Source organism: Pleuronectes platessa, chromosome 16 (assembly GCF_947347685.1).
Source record: "Pleuronectes platessa chromosome 16, fPlePla1.1, whole genome shotgun sequence".
NCBI classification, from domain to species: Eukaryota; Metazoa; Chordata; class Actinopteri; order Pleuronectiformes; family Pleuronectidae; genus Pleuronectes; species Pleuronectes platessa.
Window position 1 is genome coordinate 24777371 of NC_070641.1, and position 22500 is coordinate 24799870.

The 22500-nt window shown below is 45.9% G+C and overlaps 3 protein-coding genes across 7 annotated transcripts in view; 2 read left to right on the top strand and 1 right to left on the bottom strand.

Annotated features, from left to right (window-relative positions):
* Positions 1-926, bottom strand: part of LOC128458830 (MBT domain-containing protein 1) — a 10629-nt gene extending 9703 nt beyond the window's left edge. For all 5 annotated transcript variants that reach the window (XM_053443844.1, XM_053443847.1, XM_053443845.1 and 2 more), the window contains exon 1: positions 805-926. In XM_053443844.1, the coding sequence (XP_053299819.1) occupies positions 805-825 (21 nt within the window). In that variant the 5' untranslated portion in view covers positions 826-926. The remainder of the gene's footprint in view (positions 1-804) is intronic.
* Positions 927-13164: 12238 nt separating this feature from the next.
* On the top strand, positions 13165-16949 carry LOC128458838 (keratin, type I cytoskeletal 13). Its single transcript, XM_053443854.1, has 7 exons — positions 13165-13756; positions 14122-14204; positions 14749-14905; positions 15006-15167; positions 15685-15810; positions 15891-16114; positions 16673-16949. The coding sequence occupies exons 1-7, from the start codon at positions 13310-13312 to the stop codon at positions 16854-16856; spliced, it is 1383 nt and encodes a 460-aa protein (XP_053299829.1). The 5' UTR covers positions 13165-13309; the 3' UTR covers positions 16857-16949.
* A 2033-nt stretch (positions 16950-18982) lies between these two features.
* LOC128458837 (keratin, type I cytoskeletal 13) lies at positions 18983-20959 on the top strand. Its single transcript, XM_053443853.1, has 6 exons — positions 18983-19369; positions 19657-19739; positions 19936-20092; positions 20169-20330; positions 20532-20657; positions 20735-20959. The coding sequence occupies exons 1-6, from the start codon at positions 18983-18985 to the stop codon at positions 20957-20959; spliced, it is 1140 nt and encodes a 379-aa protein (XP_053299828.1).
* The last annotated feature ends 1541 nt before the right edge of the window (positions 20960-22500 follow it).

A 22500-nucleotide genomic window follows, 5' to 3' on the forward strand; every position in this document is an offset into this window, starting at 1 on the left:
GACACTGTGTGTGTGTCTCTGTGTGTATCAGATGTGTGTGTCTCTGTGTGTGTGTCTCTGTGTGTATCAGGTGTGTGTCTCTGTTTATGTATCAGGTGTGTGTCTCTGTGTGTATCAGGTGTGTGTCTCTGTTTATGTATCAGGTGTGTGTCTCTGTGTGTATCAGATGTGTGTGTCTGTGTGTGTATCAGGTCTGTATCTCTGTGTGTGTATCAGGTGTTTGTGTGGGTCTGTGTGTTTCAGGTGTTTGTGTGTGTGTGTGTCTGTGTGTATCAGGTGTGTGTGTCTTTCTGATTAACTCCCTGATGTTGATGAAGGTGAATGATAAGAAATTAGTCATTTTCCACGAACGAGAAGCCGATTGGTTGAATCTATTTGAGCCGAATCACAACTCGTCTCCTCCAATTGATCAAAGTGATCAAATCTCGACCAATGAGAAACGTTCTCGTCTCAACAAGCAGACAAACTTCACATCGTCTTATTTTGAATGAGGGTCTGGAAGTTTGAACAACGGGGATTATACATGTCAAAGTTTTAATAGAGTTCAAATTACTACTGCTAATTAAAACTTGCCGAATGAATCAGAAAGCGATTTATTCCATAAAGTGAGAAGACGCGGCTCCGCTTCGGGACATTTCTCCTCCGAGCAGCAGATTCATATTAAAGATGCGGTTTCCTCAGTGAGGTTCGTGTGCAGCTCTGAAGCGGCTCGACCCGCTGTCACCGCCGCAGCACATGCGGGCAGTGCGGGCTCCAGGAGGAGCCGCTGGACCCGCAGGACCCGCAGGACTCAGCAGGACTCACCAGGTCTCTGAGGTTCTCCATCGGGCGGCAGCACCGCACAGATCCCCGCACAGACCCGCAGAGGATCCCCGCACAGACCCGCAGCTCACATATCAACAAACATCAGAGCCGCAGTGCGCAGGCGCCGCGGTGCTGAACGCGGGCCTCTGATTGGCTGACGGCTCTGCTTCGTGTGTTTTGTAGAGTCGAGACGGTGACTTCTCCGGTGACCCCTGCTGGACACAGTGAGAACAACATTACAATGAATTAGCTCCATTTATTTCAATTAATATAAAAAATTGTATGTGAGAAATAAAAGTGCATTCAAATAAAACTGAGTTAAAGTACCAGGAGTAAAATGACCTAGTTAAAGGAAAATAAAACTAATTAATCAGATGTCAAGTCGCTAATTTGAACTGCTTCATATTTATTATGTTTTTATCTTAAGTCATTCTTTTCTATCTTTTTTAATACTATGTTAAGTTTACTACTTGAAAATTGTTACACAATAAAATGTTTTATATTATTAATAAAGACATTTTCAACTTATCAGAATTAGAAACCAACACGAGGAAGTCTCTTAGCAGAGTCCACGAGAGACGCGAGGACATCATGTCCCGTTCGAGGCTTTAATCTGAGTCACTCACAGTCAACGTGTCCACAAGTCTTACGGATCCTGAGTCCACGTGAGACGGACGTTTTAATGACGGATCAATTCCCAGTTGATCTAGAAGACCACGTTAAAAGTGCTGGTTACCTCATTCATTTAAAATAAAAATATATAATTTATACAAAAGACAAAGAAAAACACCGACACAGCTGCTGTGTCAGTGGTGGGATAAATGACGTACAGTCACCTGACCAGTAGGTGGCAGCAGAAACAATAAAGACATGGAATTAATTCTAACAGAAAGGTTGAATCACTTCGGAACATAAATCCACAATCAGAGATGTGATTTGACAATAATGAGCTGAATGTGTGAAGTAAACTGACGAACTGATGACGTTAGCAATGAAATGCTTCAGGTCACTTTCTGGAGACATCAGAAATAGATTTTCATAGAAATTATAGAAATTCAATTGAACAAGTGATATTTCATTCTATGAAAACCAACATTTAATCCAATGTTTAACTACAATATGTTTTTCTGCTGAATGTGTGGTTTGAGCTGCTGAATCCAGTTAAATCCAGTCAAACTTATTACAGTCAAATAAAAAGATTCAAGCAAAATCACATTTCAAACGTTTAACATTTTTCTCTCGGACACATTTTCACAGCTGGAATTTAAATGATCACTTTCACACACACTTTCACACTTTCACACATACACACACACACACACACACACACACACAAACACACAAACACACAAACACACAAACACCCCTCTTTATTAAATCTGTCACAAAGGATCGATCAATCACTGATCAATGATTTACGACCCTCCCAAACATCTAAACATGCCCTCCATTGTTCATCCTGTGGAGGTTTGTGTGTGTGTGTGTGAGTGTGTGTGTGTGTGTGTGTGTGTGTGTGTGTGTGAGAGAGTGTGTGTGTGTGTGTGTGAGTGAGTGTGTCTCTGTGTGTGTGATTGGCAGCTGAGCAAAGAAAGTTGTATGAAGACATTCTTGTACAGAAACTTGTCTGTCACCTTTACCAAAGGGGCGTGGCAACAGGTTTGGCAAAGTAGCTAATTGCTGGGGCCCCTAAGTGTGTGTGTGTGTGTGTGTGTGTGTGTGTGTGTGTGTGTGTGTGTGTGGGTGTGTGTGTGGGTGTGTGTGTGTGGGTGTGTGTGTGGGTGTGTGAGTGCTTGAGGGAAAATACCTTCTTGCTTTTTTCTCCATATCGATGGCTCTGTTCCAACAAGCCTCTGGGGAATACCAACGATAAAACATGCTCCAGTTCATACATGCTTGAAACATGATGGGATTCGATGTGTCCACACACTTCAGTCATGCAGGATTCTGGATGTTTTACAAACCAATGTCATTTTAACTTGTTTGTTTTATTTAACAGATCAGGTAAAAATTCTCATTCTCATAAAGTATTGTTTTACTATAATGTTCCACATGCATAGAATGAAGATGATCTTCTAGCGAGTGTATTTCTACGTGACTCCCACCAGGCTGTCCACATAGTTTCAGCCATGTGCCTGGGAAACTACACACGCTGTTTTATATTAAGATGAAATGATGAAGATCATCGAATGAAGTTGAATGTAAAAAGTACATGTACGTGCACTTCAGTATCAGTGGAGCCATTCAAAACAACAACGTTATTTCAACAAGGAGTAAGACTCAGAGACTGTGAAGAATCCCAGTGAGACGTGAGACGGAGCGTGAGACGTGAGACGGAGCGTGAGACGTGGGACGGAGCGTGAGACGTGAGACGTGAGACGGAGCGTGAGACGGGGGACGTGAGACGGAGCGTGAGACGGAGCGTGAGACGGAGCGTGAGACGTGAGACGTGAGACGGAGCGTGAGACGGAGCGTGAGACGTGAGACGTGAGATGGAGCGTGAGACGTGGGACGTGAGACGGAGCGTGAGACGTGAGACGGAGCGTGAGACGTGAGACGGAGCGTGAGACGTGAGACGGAGCGTGAGACGTGGGACGTGAGACGGAGCGTGAGACGTGAGACGGAGCGTGAGACGTGAGACGGAGCGTGAGACGGAGCGTGAGACGTGAGACGTGAGACGGAGCGTGAGACGTGGGACGTGAGACGTAAGACGTGGGACGTGAGACGGAGCGTGAGACGTGAGACGGAGCGTGAGACGGAGCGTGAGACGTGGGACGTGAGACGTAAGACGTGGGACGTGAGACGTGAGACGGAGCGTGAGACGTGGGACGGAGCGTGAGAACCGGAGACGTCCTGTGGAGCGGGAGGTGGACAGCTGACACATGATTGATTTAAAACAGACAAGAAGACGAGAAAAGCCAGAGGACAATAAAGAAAGAATTCAGGTGGTGTCACACCCTGAGGGGGGGGGGGGGGGGGGGGGGGGGAACTGGTTCTTATCTAACTGGTAAATCTGTTTCATATGTTTCACAATAACTTCAAGAACACACAAGTGTTTTCTGTATAAACTCAGATGTGATGGTGCAGAACTGACACAGACACACACAGACACACAAACACACACACACACACAGAGACACAAAGTCACACAAAGTCACACACACAGAGACACACGTACACACAGAGATACTCACAGAGACACACACACACAGAGACACAGACACACAGAGACACACACACATACACACACAGACACACACAGATACTCACAGAGGCACACACACACAGAGACACAGACACACATAGACACACACACATACACACACACACAGAGACAGACAGATACACACATATACTCACAGAGACACACACAGAGACACATACACACACAGAGACACACAGACACACAAATATAAACACACAGACACACAAAGAGACACACAGAGACACACATACACACAGAGACACATACACATACACACAGAGACACACACAGAGACACAAAGTCACACAAAGACACACACACAGAGACACACATACACACAGAGACACACACACAGAGACACACATACACAGAGATACACACACACACACACACACACACATACACACACAGACACACACAGATACTCACAGAGACACACACACACAGAGACACAGACACACAGAGACACACACACATACACACACACACAGAGACACACAGACACACACAGAAACACACAGACACAGAGAGACACACACACATACACACACAGAGACACACACAGAGACACATACACACACAGAGACACACAGACACACAAAGATAAACACACAGACACACAAAGAGACAGACAGAGACACACATACACACAGAGACACACACACATACACACACAGAGACACACAGAAAAACACAGAGACACACAGATACACAGACATACACAGAGACACACAAACCCACATAGAGACACACACAGACACACATACACACACACAGATACACACACAGAGACACACAGACACACACAGAGAGACCAACAGAGACACACAGAGACACAGACACACACATACAGACACACACATACACACACATAAAAACAAATACACACAGACACACACAGACACACAAACACACACACACACACAGAGACACAAAGTCACACAAAGTCACACACACAGAGACACACAGACACACAAACACACACACACACACAGAGACACAAAGTCACACAAAGTCACACACACAGAGACACACATACACACAGAGATACTCACAGAGACACACACACACAGAGACACAGACACATACACACACACACAGAGACAGACAGATACACACATATACTCACAGAGACACACACAGAGACACATACACACACAGAGACACACAGACACACAAAGATAAACACACAGACACACAAAGAGACACACAGAGACACACATACACACAGAGACACATACACATACACACAGAGACACACACAGAGACACAAAGTCACACAAAGACACACAAAGAGACACACAGAGACACACATACACACAGAGACACATACACATACACACAGAGACACACACAGAGACACAAAGTCACACACACACACACATACACACACAGACACACACAGATACTCACAGAGACACACACACACAGAGACACAGACACACAGAGACACACACACATACACACACACACAGAGACACACAGACACACACAGAAACACACAGACACAGAGAGACACACACACATACACACACAGAGACACACACAGAGACACATACACACACAGAGACACACAGACACACAAAGATAAACACACAGACACACAAAGATAAACACACAGACACACAAAGAGACACACAGAGACACACATACACACAGAGACACATACACATACACACAGAGACACACACAGAGACACAAAGTCACACAAAGACACACAAAGAGACACACAGAGACACACATACACACAGAGACACATACACATACACACAGAGACACACACAGAGACACAAAGTCACACACACACACACATACACACACAGACACACACAGATACTCACAGAGACACACACACACAGAGACACAGACACACAGAGACACACACACATACACACACACACAGAGACACACAGACACACACAGAAACACACAGACACAGAGAGACACACACACATACACACACAGAGACACACACAGAGACACATACACACACAGAGACACACAGACACACAAAGATAAACACACAGACACACAAAGATAAACACACAGACACACAAAGAGACACACAGAGACACACATACACACAGAGACACATACACATACACACAGAGACACACACAGAGACACAAAGTCACACAAAGACACACACACAGAGACACACATACACACAGAGACACACACACATACACACACACAGACACACAGAGACACACATACACAGAGATACACACACACACACACACACACACACACACAGACACACACAGATACTCACAGAGACACACACACACAGAGACACAGACACACAGAGACACACACACATACACACACACACAGAGACACACAGACACACACAGAAACACACAGACACAGAGAGACACACACACATACACACACAGAGACACACACAGAGACACATACACACACAGAGACACACAGACACACAAAGATAAACACACAGACACACAAAGAGACAGACAGAGACACACATACACACAGAGACACACACACATACACACACAGAGACACACAGAAAAACACAGAGACACACAGATACACAGACATACACAGAGACACACAAACCCACATACAGACACACACAGACACACATACACACACACAGATACACACACAGAGACACACAGACACACACAGAGAGACCAACAGAGACACACAGAGACACAGACACACACATACAGACACACACATACACACACATAAAAACAAATACACACAGACACACACAGAAACACACAGACACAGAGAGACACACACACATACACACACAGAGACAGACAGATACACACATATACTCACAGAGACACACACAGAGACACATACACACACAGAGACACACAGACACACAAAGATAAACACACAGACACACAAAGAGACACACAGAGACACACATACACACAGAGACACATACACATACACACAGAGACACACACAGAGACACAAAGTCACACAAAGACACACACACAGAGACACACATACACACAGAGACACACACACATACACACACACAGACACACAGAGACACACATACACAGAGATACACACACACACACACACACACATACACACACAGACACACACAGATACTCACAGAGACACACACACACACAGAGACACAGACACACAGAGACACACACACATACACACACACACAGAGACACACAGACACACACAGAAACACACAGACACAGAGAGACACACACACATACACACACAGAGACACACACAGAGACACATACACACACAGAGACACACAGACACACAAAGATAAACACACAGACACACAAAGAGACAGACAGAGACACACATACACACAGAGACACACATACATACACACACAGAGACACACAGAAAAACACAGAGAGACACAGATACACAGACATACACAGAGACACACAAACCCACATACAGACACACACAGACACACATACACACACACAGATACACACACAGAGACACACAGACACACACAGAGAGACCAACAGAGACACACAGAGACACAGACACACACATACAGACACACACATACACACACATAAAAACAAATACACACAGACACACACAGAAACACACAGACACAGAGAGACACACACACATACACACACAGAGACAGACAGATACACACATATACTCACAGAGACACACACAGAGACACATACACACACAGAGACACACAGACACACAAAGATAAACACACAGACACACAAAGAGACACACAGAGACACACATACACACAGAGACACATACACATACACACAGAGACACACACAGAGACACAAAGTCACACAAAGACACACACACAGAGACACACATACACACAGAGACACACACACATACACACACACAGACACACAGAGACACACATACACAGAGATACACACACACACACACACACACATACACACACAGACACACACAGATACTCACAGAGACACACACACACAGAGACACAGACACACAGAGACACACACACATACACACACACACAGAGACACACAGACACACACAGAAACACACAGACACAGAGAGACACACACACATACACACACAGAGACACACACAGAGACACATACACACACAGAGACACACAGACACACAAAGATAAACACACAGACACACAAAGAGACAGACAGAGACACACATACACACAGAGACACACACACATACACACACAGAGACACACAGAAAAACACAGAGACACACAGATACACAGACATACACAGAGACACACAAACCCACATACAGACACACACAGACACACATACACACACACAGATACACACACAGAGACACACAGACACACACAGAGAGACCAACAGAGACACACAGAGACACAGACACACACATACAGACACACACATACACACACAGAAAAACAAATACACACAGACACACACAGATGCACACAGAGGAGGGCGGAGCTCTCAGGTTATGTCTGTTATGTAAGGTTGTAGCTGGAGGCAAAGATTGACAGGTTCATGATAAGGGAGGAGACGGTTGTGTGTCAGTGTGTGTCTGTGTGTCTGTGTGTGTGTCCCTGTGTGTGTGTGTGTGTGTCCCTGTGTGTGTGTGTGTGTGTGTGTGTTTCTCTGTGTGTGTCTTCTTGTGTGTCTATGTGTGTGTCTGTGTCTCTCTGTGTGTTTCTATGTGTGTCCCTGTGTGTGTTTCTCTGTGTGTCTTCTTGTGTGTCTATGTGTGTGTCTGTGTGTCTTCTTGTGTGTCTCTGTGTGTGTCTATGTATGTGTGTGTCTATGTGTGTGTCTTTGTCTCTCTGTGTGTTTCTATGTGTGTCCCTGTGTGTGTTTCTTGGTGTCTCTTCGTGTGTGTCTATGTGTGTGTCTGTGTGTCTTCTTGTGTGTCTTCTTGTGTGTCTCTGTGTGTGTCTATGTGTGTGTCTGTGTGTGTCTGTGTGTGTCAGCTCCTTGTGAATGATGGACCTGTTCTCGATGTTGTGAGTGGACAGAGTCGAGTGTCCTCACTGATCGTATCAGATCTCATTTGTCTTCAGGTCTGGGTTTGAAGCTGTGGAAGGAGATCAGGGACACATTTGTCCACCAGGAAAAGGCTATGAGAAGCAGCAGTGGTGATTTAAATAAACAGAAGGCGTCTTTAAGGTCGTCTTCGACAAAAAACATTACTCCACCTAGTGGTCTGGTGGTGAATTGCTTTGCAAGCCGCGCAGCCCTTGGAGAACCATGAATTAAAATGAGTCCGTCGACTCGAAAAGCCGCAGAAACCTAACCATGACCCTAACCCTAACCATGACCCTAACCCTAACCCTAAGCATGACCCTAAACCTAACCCTAACCAGCTCTGCCTGGGGATTGAACCCTGACACATCTCCACCCCGGGATGGTGGAGATGTGCTCTACCAACCTGACTATCACCACCTTGTCAAAACAAAACATTTTTTGACCCAACATAAATTAATTTCCCAACCGGATCAAACAAAACATGTCAGTAGGCCAGTGCCATAAAAATCAAAACCCTGAACTATGAACCCCAAACCTAACCATGACCCTAAACCTAACCATGACCCTAAACCTAACCCTAACCCTAAACCTAACCATGACCTAAACCTAACCCTAAACCTAACCATGACCCTAAACCTAACCCTAACCCTAAACCTAACCCTAACCCTAACCCTAAACCTAACCATGACCCTAAACCTAACCCTAACCCTGCACCGGCCTCAAGGATGAATCTGTCATTTTACTTCATTCACACTCTCACACTCTCAGGAAACAGTGGTGATGTTGTTGAGTGACAGATGTCCCTCACAGTGAGGGAGCAGCTGATTGGCCGAAGCAGAGCGCAGTGAACGGGCTGTGAGGTTTGATCAGGTCCTGGATGTGGACTGGACCTGATCCGTTCACAGCACGGTAAACAAGTACCAATGTTTTGAAACGGATGCAGGCAGCCACTGGTAACCAGTGATGGGAGCGGACCAGTGTTAAAGACCAGTGGAGCTGCTGGTTTCTGGATGAGCTGCAGAGGTCTGATGGCAGCAGCAGGTAGACCTGCCAGGAGGGAGGGGCAGAAGTCTAGGCGTGAGATGACTGGACCAGAACATCTCCTGATGTTTTGCAATATGAATCTAAAGTGTCACACCCAGGTTCCTATCAGTCTGAGTGGGGGGGGGGGGGGGGGGGGACCACAGAGTTTTCCAAGGTAATAGTCAGGTCGTGGTGGGAGAGTCTTTCCCTGAAAGGACAAGTGGTTCAGTCTTGTCGAGGTTAATGTCCAGGTGGTGTGCAGACAGAGCTTCGTGCTGCTACCTGTGATTCAGGGGAAGAGAGAGAGAATGAGAAGAGGGGCGTGAACAGCGTCGGAGCAGAATCCAACACAACTGAAGTAACTGGAGACGGATTCCTCGGACGTATAAAACAGCCCAGAGATTCGGATTCGACCAGAACCAGCTTCACTTACACCAAGTGTCCAGCCTGGAACATCTAAGTTCTCCTCTGAGAAGTTGAGTCATTTTCTCACCGACTTCTATAGAAACTACCACTGACGTCGCCCCCTGCTGGTCATTACACAGAAGACAGGTTTCAGAAACCTTCTGGAGTCTACGTTAAGTTAGTGCAGTGAATGCAAAGTGTAGACGACCGATGTTTATTGTACGTGAACATGTGACGGAGATTCTTCACAGTTCAGGTTTTGTTTTTAAATTATAAACTTCAGTATTTCAGTGGTTGTGACGTCTAGAGATTATAAGTAAAATTAAAAGGTTGTTTATGTTTGCAATTTCTAAATATAATAAATATAATTAACACGTTTTACTGACAATTATATTCAAATATATTAAATAACCTGAACAACAGCAATTAAAAACATTATGTCCTGGCTCCCGACAGATTCTGAAGGTAGCTCGAGACGTTGCAGCAGCATATCTTTATGGATCTGAGTGCGTGTTTCCACACATCGAACCATAAACACGTTCATAAATCAAACTTCACCTGAGGCGCTGAAGCTTTTATTTGTGCAGCGAGTCGCTTCTTCACGCCCGTCCCCTGCAGCTGTTATTTGTCACATGCAAACAAAGTTAGAAAGCCTCTTACACAAACACGCTCAACGTCCAGGTGAAATGAAATGATTATTTTTAATAAAGGGGTGAGGGAGGGCAGGGTGTTGTACATACCTGTCAGTTTGTCCTGCAGCCTGAGAGCGCTGGGTGATGGGAACACGCCTGCAGCTGCGTTCCACCCTGCTACACCCACACTGCACAAAAACATCAGAAGAAAAACACTTAACAATGAATCAAAGCCCTGATGAGCTCCAGGCTCCGTTCGTGCCTCTCATGTAATCACTTTCATTACATCGTCACACCCTCTGATGATTTACTGAAGCAAACTTCATGCTGGGAAAAAACGATTTGATTTGATATTTAGAGTTTGTGTTTCTCCTGTGAAGCAGCACGAGATTGTTCTGCTTGTAAAGATTCACAGGGGAAAATAACAACACAACTTAGGTTCCAAGTTGCACAAAGAGCAGGTGAAAACATAGCCTTCCTTGAATAAATATAATAAATGGTAAATAAATGAGGCTGAGAGCTGTCAGGTAAATAAAATCCAAGTGGCATCGGCGACTAGCTTCTCTTTGTGGCTGCAGTTGACAGCTTGGAACTCGGGTGAGGTCACAGATCCTGAAACGACCTGCGACGGCCGACGTCGTGTAACGTGTCGCTCAGAACCGCAGAAATGTTCATTTCAGGCCGATGCCGAAATGTCGCGTTCAAGAATATTGTCCGATACTGATGAGCGACATTATCTCATCTCCAAGGATTATTTATCTTCAAGAATATTGGCTTCATGTTGTCAGGTTTTTCTCTGCACAGCACAAAATAGACTACTGATAAAAAACATGAAAAAATCATTATTGGAATTACATTATTATTGTTATAATACTATGATATAGTATTATAAAAGTATACATGATACAGATAATGTAGACTATACTTAGTGAAATCACACTTTGTGTTTTATATAAACCTTATCCTATAAACATTCACAGTCAGATATGAACTCTGCTGTTTTTAATCTATTTATTATTTATTAGACATTTGTTAGTGTTGATGTCTGATTCCACACTGACACTCTTTTTATCCTCTGATGATGAAACAAGATCAAATTAATTTGAGTCAACGTCAGAGCAGAAAACGCCCGTGAGGCTGAATCAAGGTTAAAGTTCTTTCAAAACTTTAATGAAATATGAACATTAAATCTTCCAGAGGTCTTTTAACTGTAAGTGTCAATGTGAGGCTCCGCCCACACTGACACCTTTTAATTTGAATACACATCCCTGTTGCTATGGTAACGCCTGGTGGAGTTTCCAGCCTCTGGATCAGAGACCAGTTTGAACTGGTGTGTGTTCACAGTTACACTTCCTGTCAGTTGCACTTCCTGTCAGTAGCACTTCCTGTTCGTTACAGTTCCTGTCAGTACCACTTCCTGTCAGTAAAACTTCCTGTCAGTTGCACTTCCTGTCAGTAGCACTTCCTGTTCGTGTTAGTGTGGAGATTATTTCTGATGTGGCGCTAAAACACTTGAGTGAATGGAGGTTGTTTTTGTTGTTGTGTTGACGGAGAATATTAAGTCGTCTGCGTAGAATCGACTCCGTCCTCTGATGTGTGGACGGAGACTGATTTAGTTTTTAAATGAAAATAATGGATGAATGTTTAAATACGTAAATAAGACGATGTTTTGTAAAAAATAAGCTCATTGAGCTAAATCGAGTAAAGTGATTAAAATAAGGTTGAAAGGAGTTGTTTGTGTCTTCAGCTTCTTTTCACCGACACAAATCAGCAGATTATCGCCTCATCTCCACCAGATTTAATCTTTAACCCATCGTGACGCTGAGACTCTCTCCCAGCAGCTGGTGGAATGGACGTGATTCTTCAAGTTGGGAGTGAACTTTAAATCAATGGTTCCCCCTAAATGTCCTCCAGGTCTAAACTTGCTTCAACCTTTGATTGTGCTTCTGATGTGAAGCGTGGGCCTGAAGATTCCTCCGTGTTGATCAAGCAGGTGAGTTAAAGTGACGGGTGGATTCCACATTTCTCAGACACACCCTCGGCCAAATTAACCTTCACTTTATGAGTCAAACTAGGACAAGTGTCTCCTCCCAGGTTTGGCACCAGCTCTCCATCCTACACCCTCCTCCTCCCTCCTCCTCCCAAATGTATCTAATGGTATAAAAGATCTGCCTCTCACTGAGCTCTGCACTTTCTCCGCTCCAGCTGAAGCAGAAACACCTCGTCCTTTAACCCTCATCTCCAGAATCATCATGTTCAAGTCCTCTGGAGGTAGTAGCTCCTACGGTAGCAGCAGTAGGTCAGTGTACGGTGGCGCTGGCGGCCAACAGGTCAGAGTCTCTGGAAGCTCCTCCATGTCCATGTACGGCAGTGGTGGTGGCGGCGGCGGCGGCGGTGGTGGTGGCTTCAGCTATGGAGGAGGCTATGGAGGAGGCTATGGAGGAGGCGGTGGAGGAGGTGGTGGATTTGGTGGTGGATTTGGTGGTGGTGCCGACAACCAGGGCGTTGGCGCCAACGAGAAGGCCACCATGCAGAACCTGAACGACCGCTTGGCCACATACCTGGAGAAGGTCCGCAAGCTGGAGGAGGCCAACGCTGAGCTGGAGCTGAGGATCCGACAGTTCCTGGAGAGCAAGTCCTCGCCATCCTCCCGAGACTACAGCGCCTACTACGCCACCATCGCAGAACTGCAGGGAAAGGTAGGCTCACCTCTGACACGTGGTCACATGACATCTTCTTCTGTCACTTCCATCTTCTCAAACAGGTTCTGAGAGAAAATCCACATCTGAAAACTCATAATGTTAAATTATGAGTTAGGGTCAGGAGCAGCAGCACGTCTGCGTGAAGAAATATTTCCATAGATGATCTAAAGGATGTGATTATCAGAGATGAAGTTTCACGTGAACGAGCTTTAACCACGAGATGAACAACAAACATCTGAAGATCACATGTTCCTCGTCCTGAATCGTCTGTCAATCATTTCACGATGAGAAAGTTAATGTTAAAACTTTCACTAATTTTATTGAAGAATCTGAATCTGATTATTTCTGTGTTCACGTTCCAGATCCAGGAGGCGACCAAACTCAACGGTGGCATCTACCTGTCCATCGACAACGCCAAGCTGGCCGCCGACGACTTCCGCCTCAAGTGAGTGAATCCAAACGTTACAGAGTGAAAGTTTAAGACCCCGGATCGGAAATCCAGATCAAAGGGCTGGTGACGTCATCCTGGGATCAAAGGAGGGAAAGTAAATCACAGCAAATAGATGTTGACGTGTTTATTCAGATAATTATTGAAGAAGAGAAAAGAAAGAGAGGAAACAGTTTCAACGACGTTCATCGCTGCAGCTCCTCTTTTCAGCCTCTGTCTCAAACACTTGGTTCTAGCCCGCCCTCCTGATGACGTCTGCTCTGATTGGTCAGCTGATTCAACCCAATTATTTATTTTTTCGTTTCTTAGAAACAATTTTATCATATGTATTTATACATATATAGATATATCAGAGTATAATATATATATATAACAATAGCTTTTTAATGATGTCTCTGATGCCGTGTGGACAGACCAGTTGTGATTCGTTAAACCAGTGGTCCAATGATCAGAGACAACCAGATTGTAACTTCTTGTTTCATTCAGCACGTTTGTTTGTTAGAATACAGAACTGAAACTCCGCCTCCTGTCCGATGTTTAGGTTCGAGAGCGAGCTGGCCATGCGTCAGTCGGTGGAGGCTGACATCGCCGGGCTGAGGCGAGTCCTGGACGAGCTGACGATGTCCAGAACCGACCTGGAGATGCAGATCGAAGGCCTGAGGGAGGAGCTAATCTACCTCAAGAAGAACCACGAGGAGGTGAGTCGCTCAGGATCAGTTCAGCAGATCAGAACTGGACAAACACCAGAAATGTCCGCACAGTCCTGACCTCCATCTGTTTCTCCTCATTGGTCTGCAGGATCTGATGTCTGCGAAAACTTCAATGAGCGGTCAGGTGAACGTGGAGGTGGACGCCGCTCCTCAGGAGGACCTGACCAAGGTCATGGACGAGATCAGGGAGCACTACGAGGCCGTCGCCGCCAAGAACCGCAAAGAGCTGGAGGCCTGGTTCCAGTCCAAGGTGAGGATCCGACGAGCTGTGGTTCTACGGTCACGTCGGTCGTCTCGAGACTCGTAACCCATGAAGAAAAACCACAGAAACTAAAAAGAGAGTTAAAAGGGTTAGCTTAATAAAACATGAGTTTGTTCTGTGAGATTAAAAAGTGAACGCCGCTTCTACTCGTTTAGTTTCTCGTTACAGAAATACAGAGACTTTGTGTTTTAGTCCTCGATGTGTCGTCTGACTCTGAAATGGTCTTTGTTCAAATTCAGCTCTGAGTTTGTGAACTTCACTGACTTTTAAACGCTGCTCTGAATCTGTGTGGGATCATCTGAAGATCTGCTCGTCATCGTTCCCATCGTCTGATCCGGTGGAAGAGCGACAGATATTTTATTGTCAATGTGAACAAATGGTACAATCAGTCAGTTCAAGTGGAAACTGATTCTCTAGATGTTTTTGTAGGAAATATAAAATGTGTTAAATTTGTATGTAAAAAACAGGAAGTTCTGACGTGCTGTCGTCTCTTCCCTCCTCACAGACAGAATCTCTGAACCAAGACATCGCCGCCAGCACGGAGACGATGCAGACGTCCAAGTCCGAGCTCACAGATCTCAAACGCATGCTGCAGAGTCTGGAGATCGAGCTGCAGTCACAGCTCAGCATGGTAACGTCACATCTCAGAAAACACATTCATGTTCGGAGGCCATCAAACAAACTGACCCGTCTCCTCTTGGTCTCCTGCAGAAAGCCGGGCTGGAGGGAACCCTGTCTGAGACGCAGAGCCGCTACTCCATGCAGCTGTCGGGCTACCAGAACCAGGTGAGCATGCTGGAGCAGCAGCTGGTGCAGCTGAACGGCGACATGGGCAGACAGTCCCAGGAGTACCAGGCGCTGCTGGACATCAAGACCAGACTGGAGATGGAGATCGCCGAGTACAGGAGGCTGCTGGACGGAGAGGGCGGCGGCAGGTGAGACGTCTTCATGTCCTGCAGGTCAACACAACATCACCTCCAAAATATATGAAGATTAAATATATTTCCATCACAGAACCAGATTTCTCTTACTTATCTGAAATTACACTGAGATTTTGTGGCTGTGTCAACTTTTTTATCTTTTACTATTTTACTAAAATGCTCAAATTGTATTTTTTTTTACCTTAAACTTAATTTAAGAGAGAATTTTAATTCTCTCTAAATAAAATCATGTGTTTTACTCAAATCCAACATCTTTGACTTTTGATCAAAAAGGATTCAGAAGCATGATCATCAAGACATTTCATTTTCCTGTGAAATTTACTAAAATAAAAAAGATAAAAATATATCTGAAGGTTTCAGAAAGCATCAAATCAGGCTCAAAAAGATAGACTTTATGAAAGATGCTCGGTCCTGAGCTTTGGTAAATCTAAGCTCAGACATTCAGCTCTAAATGATCCTGTGAGACAACAAAGACAAATCAACAGGTTCTTATCTTCATCCTTCAGAAAGACAGACATCTGAATATAATCGGACTCTTTTCTTGTCCTGTAGCGGCTCCGGCTCCGGCTCCGGCTCCGGCTTCGGCTCCAGCTCCAGCTCCAGCACCACCACCACCACCGCCACCACCACCGCCATCGTTGCTCCAAAGACCACCATGAAGAAAATCATCACATATGTGGAGGAGACGGTGGATGGAGAGGTGGTGAGCAGCACACAAACTATCAGCGAGACCTAGAGGGCACCAACAGGGGGCGCTCTCACTGCTCCCACACAGATATAAAGAGTTAAAGGTCTTTAATAAAGTCTGCTGAGGTGCTTCAAAATAAAACCTGGTCTCATGTTTTTTTTTATTCAACTGCAGTTCTTGTAATGGCCACTAAGTGCTGCACCAGCACTCAAGGGTTGATGATGTTCAAGAATAAATAATCTGAATTCAAGTAAAAATGAAAACCATTCGTATATTTATAACAACATATATGGTTCATTTTCAGCATTAAAATCATCACAGATCATTTTTATTCTACTTTTAATTCTTTCGATAAACTGTGAGGTTGTTCTTTTTCATTAAGTAAATATTTCAATATTTCTAAGAAATCTGCTTCAGTCCTGAACATGTCGACAGTTTAGAGATTGAAGTAAAAGAGGCTAATTTCTTAATTTAAAACTTTTTGAGGGGACTTTAAAAAAAAAAACAAGAACAAAAAATTGTATTCAAGGTCACTTCAAAATATGCCCTGACTGAAAAATGTCTTCAGCCTGAAAGAGGATTTCAATCAATCACATTTTTTTAATATTGTTCCCAAATCAGAGTTTGTCTCAGAGAACAAGGAGCAACGTCCTCTGATCTTAACTCAACTGGTAAATAAAACTACAGAGAAACTTTGACAGTAAGAAACACCTTCACTTCAGAAAGTGTGTTAGCTTTCAAACTAAAACGTTCCATGTTCCAAAAATAAACATTTCTTCACCGACATAAAAAGTCTTTACCTTTTACAACGGTCTTTCTAAGAATATCATAACTTTGACAAATGTCCACACACAAGAAGAAGAAGAGTGTCCTCGTGGTCGGTCTTCATGAAGACGTCTTGGGTTCAGAACGTTCTCGTTCTCTTTCTTACTTGTTTGGTTTGTTGATGAGAGCAACTATCGTCTAGATGCATTACTGCCATCTGCCGTGTGATTCATAACATGAACCTGTCAATCATCACATCCATCGTTCTTTTATCTTTGGGCTCTGTTTTTAGGAGGGGCTGACATTTGTAGAAGTTTAAGGAAATAAAGGTGTTTTGTTATTTAAATCATTATTTCGGACTTTGAACCGGTTCACACCTGGTTTGGTTCCGAGCTTCAGACTCTTCAGTTCAGTCTGAACCTGAACATCAGGTGTGAAAGGTTCCTCAGAGCAGAAGAGGAGTTCTGGGTCTGGATCACACTGAACCAGGTTCGGTTCCAGAGTGAAAACCCTTTGTTGGATAGTTTGGACTTTTGGACCAATCACAGGAAGTAGAGACAGAATTAAAGACTTCGGGTCGGACGTGAAACCAGAACTAACAGATCAGAGGACTCAGGTCAGGAAACGGCTTCGAGGAGAAGTTTAGAGCAACGTGACAATTTGTTTTACAAGTGGTAAATTGACCGACCTGTGTTGCTTCTAAAAGGATAAATGTAGCACAAAATATCTTTGTGAAATAAGAGGAATAAAGTAAGATACCTTGTAACTACTCAGTTACTTCTGTGCATTACTTTTACTCCCGTGTTGCTTTCTGAACTGAGATGAGTCGACTGAAAACCAGCTCCAGGGTAAATATCAGCCTGTGTCACAGCAAACAGAGACAAGAGCCGTCACTGAGGGATTCACTGTTTGGTTGCACAATAACACAGAAGAGGGTGGGGGGGGGGGGGGTCTGCACAACGGCACACACACACACACACGCACACACACAAACACACACAAACACACACACAAACACACACACAGGTCTGAACATGCACAGTGGAATCCAGGTGAGGGTGGGTCGCATGGGGGACGGAGGGGGGGGGGGGGGGGTGCAGGGGGGACGGAGGGGGGGGCGCAGGGGGGACAGGGCCTGGAACAGAAACATGTGAAGCAGATTCTCCTGAACAAACGTCACCTGAACTGAACAGACGAGTCGTTGTGCAACAGACCTACACTTCAAATTCCTGCCGTGATTGGTTCATGGTTGTTTGTCGTCCGCTGGTTCAGTGTGTGTTTCTTAGCCTGAGGCAAGTGTGTGTGTTGGAGGACCAAACCCCCCCCTCACTCTCCTGAGCCATAAAAGCAGCCGACCCCAGTCTCTACCACATTCCCTCCTTCCATCCAGAGCAGCAGACTCCTCCACGATGTCCAACTACTCTCGCTCCGCCACCTTGTCCTCTGGCAGCCGCCTCGGCTCCATGAGGTCCCCCAGTGTGTATGGTGGCGCCGGAGGCTCTGGAGTCCGCATCTCCAGCATGTCAGCTCCCAGAAGCTTCTCTTCGGGCGGCGGCGGTGCTGCTGCTGGAGGCGGCTTCAACCTGTCCGACGCGGTCGACGTCTCAGACAACAAGAAGATGGCCATGAAGAACCTGAACGACCGCCTGGCCTCCTACCTGGAGAAGGTGCGCAACCTGGAGAAGGCCAACGCGGAGCTGGAGCTGAAGATCAGACAGTTCCTGGAGAACAAGACCAAACCCGAGGGCCACGACTGCTGTGCATTCAAGGTCGTCATCAGTGACCTGCAGGACAAGGTAAGACCAGTTCCTGATGCTGGGCTCAGATCATCGACCTGCAGAGGCTTCACAGACCAAGCTGTTTCACTAAAAGCTTCTTAAGCATGAAAATAAATGATTTGTGGTGTGAGACAGAGAGGATCAGATGCAGCCACGCCCAAGCACACGAAGGCTCAGCAGCAGAGCACCACTCAGACTTTAACTGGAAACCAGTGCTTCTCCTTTGTGTGTTTCCTCTTTGATGGGCTGAAGAACTGTGTAGTGTTACAGGAGCAAACTTACTCTGTTCTTCTTCTTCTTTTCAGATGTACAATGCCAACCATAAGAACGCCGCCCTCTACCTGGCAATCGACAACGCCAAGCTGGCTAGTGACGACTTCAGAGTGAAGTGAGTGAACCAGTCGTCAGTTAGAAGCATCACTAGACCTGATGAAGGTCAAAGTGCGTCAGCTTCTGACCTGAGCTCGATTCTGCCTCGGCTCATCAGGCTCAATATTCTAACTTTCTTTAATTCATGTGTGAAAACTAAGACTTTTCAACATTCGCTGAAGTTGTGAGTTGAACGGGTTCCTCCACCTCCACAGGTTTGAGAACGAGCTGGCCATGCGTCAGGGCGTGGAGGCCGACATCTCCGGGCTGAAGAGAGTCCTGGACGAGCTGACTCTGGGGAGATCTGACCTGGAGATGCAGATCGAGGCTCTGAGGGAGGAACTCATCCAGCTCAAGCTGAACCACGAGGAGGTGGGTTTGAAAACTACCTGTGATTTTCTGTTAATTTCATTGACACACTCTTCACTGACCCGGATGTGCTCCTCAGGACCTGCTGGCTCTGCGGGCTCAGATGAGCGGTCAGGTTCATGTGGAGGTGGACGCCGCGCCTCAGATGGATCTGTCCACCGTCATGGCCAACATGAGGGAACAGTACGAGAACGTTGCTGCCAAGAACCAGAAGGAGCTGGAGTCCTGGTTCCATTCCAAAGTGAGTTTCATAAACTGAGATTTTATTTTTTTACAAATATTACATCAAAAGGTGAAATCACTACTGACCACATTAAAAACCAGGTGACTTATTGAATAGTTCATTTGAATCAACTGGTAGGATGACAGATATCAAAGTGTGTGAAGGTCACCTGCTGATCCACGAGCAGGATCCTCTCTAACGGTTCTGTTTGCTCGACAGTCTGAGGATCTCAACAAGGAGGTGGCCGTCAGCACCGAGACTCTGAGGTCATCACGCTCCGAGGTCACAGACGTCAAACGGACTCTCCAGGGTCTGGAGATCGAGCTCCAGGCTCAGCTCAGCATGGTGAGGTCCTTCATCTTTGATTCATCGTGTGGACTCAACAGAATCCTCTTCTGACGCGGTCTTGTTCTGCTGGTTAGAAATCGTCTCTGGAGGGAACGCTCTCCGACACCAACAACAGGTACGGGGGCATGATGGCCGGGTACCAGCGGCAGGTGTCGGCCCTGGAGGAGCAGCTGGGCCAGCTGAGGGCCGACCTGGAGCGGCAGGGACACGAGTACCAGGCGCTGCTGGACATCAAGACCCGGCTGGAGCTGGAGATCACAGAGTACAGGAGGCTGCTGGACGGGGAGATGCTGGAGTGAGTTCATATCTGCACATCATCTTCTACTGTGAAGAGGTTTCTTCTCTTGTGTTCACGTTGTGTTGTTTCCTGCAGCCCCCCCTCCTCCACCACCACCACCACCACCCGCAGAGTTGTGATCGTCACCAAAGAGGTGATCGAGGACGAGTGAAGCAACAAACATCTGACCAGCGTCTCAGAAAGACACAAATAAAACACTTCTGATGAACCCAGACGCTCGTGTGTGTTTGTGTGTTGATGATTAAACAGATGGATTTATTTCTTTGTGCAGCTCCTCAGCAAAAACCAGAGTTCACTATAAACTCATTTTCTTTCTCATAATTCATCTGCAGTCACATTAACACAACAACATTAAAACCACACAACCATAAAACCACCACATGAGGGTCAGCTGGTTTATGGCTCCATGATTGTGTTGATTTGAACCATGATAACTCTGAAGCTCTGAGTCGGAGCCCAGAGATATGAACTCTTTAACTTTCAACATCAGGGACACAGAGTCCGTGTCCTGAGGACTCACCCTGGTGATGTGGATCTTCTCCAGTCCAGGTTCAGTTCTGCTGCAGGAGCTTCATACTCCTTCTCCCTCAATCACATTTTATTTGTATCGCCCATATTCACAAATCACAGTTTGTCTCCTCGTCTTCAACAAGGAGAGACGTCCTCTGTCCTTCACCCTCAACAAGAGTCCAACTACTAAACCCTTAGAGAAGGTAGAAGAACGTTATCTGGCTGAAAAATACGTACAAGCTGTTTTATTGATGTTGAGTTTCAGGCAAGACTTTCATATATATTAATATTAATAATAATTAATATGGCGGTCATTTCCCTTCGTCCATTCACATGTGCCAGGATGACCGTGTCATCTACGTACATTAGAGATTCAACTTCAGGGCGTACAACCAACACACTAACTGAGCAGTGCAGGTCCTCTCATGAGCCTCGTGGTCTCCAGCAGGTCCAGCTCCTCACTCTGGAGCATTGTCCTCCAGACGTCAGGTCCTCTCATGAGCCTTGTGGTCTCCAGCAGGTCCAGCTCCTCACTCTGGAGCATTGTCCTCCAGACGTCAGGTCCTCTCATGAGCCTCGGGGTCTCCAGCAGGTCCAGCTCCTGTCTCTGGAGCATTGTCCTCCAGACGTCAGGTCCTCTCATGAGCCTCGTGGTCTCCAGCAGGTCCAGCTCCTCACTCTGGAGCATTGTCCTCCAGACGTCAGGTCCTCTCACGAGCCTCGTGGTCTCCAGCAGGTCCAGCTCCTCACTCTGGAGCATTGTCCTCCAGACGTCAGGTCCTCTCATGAGCCTCGTGGTCTCCAGCAGGTCCAGCTCCTCACTCTGGAGCATTGTCCTCCAGACGTCAGGTCCTCTCATGAGCCTCGTGGTCTCCAGCAGGTCCAGCTCCTGTCTCTGGAGCATTGTCCTCCAGACGTCAGGTCCTCTCACGAGCCTCGTGGTCTCCAGCAGGTCCAGCTCCTGTCTCTGGAGCATTGTCCTCCAGACGTCAGGTCCTCTCATGAGCCTCGTGGTCTCCAGCAGGTCCAGCT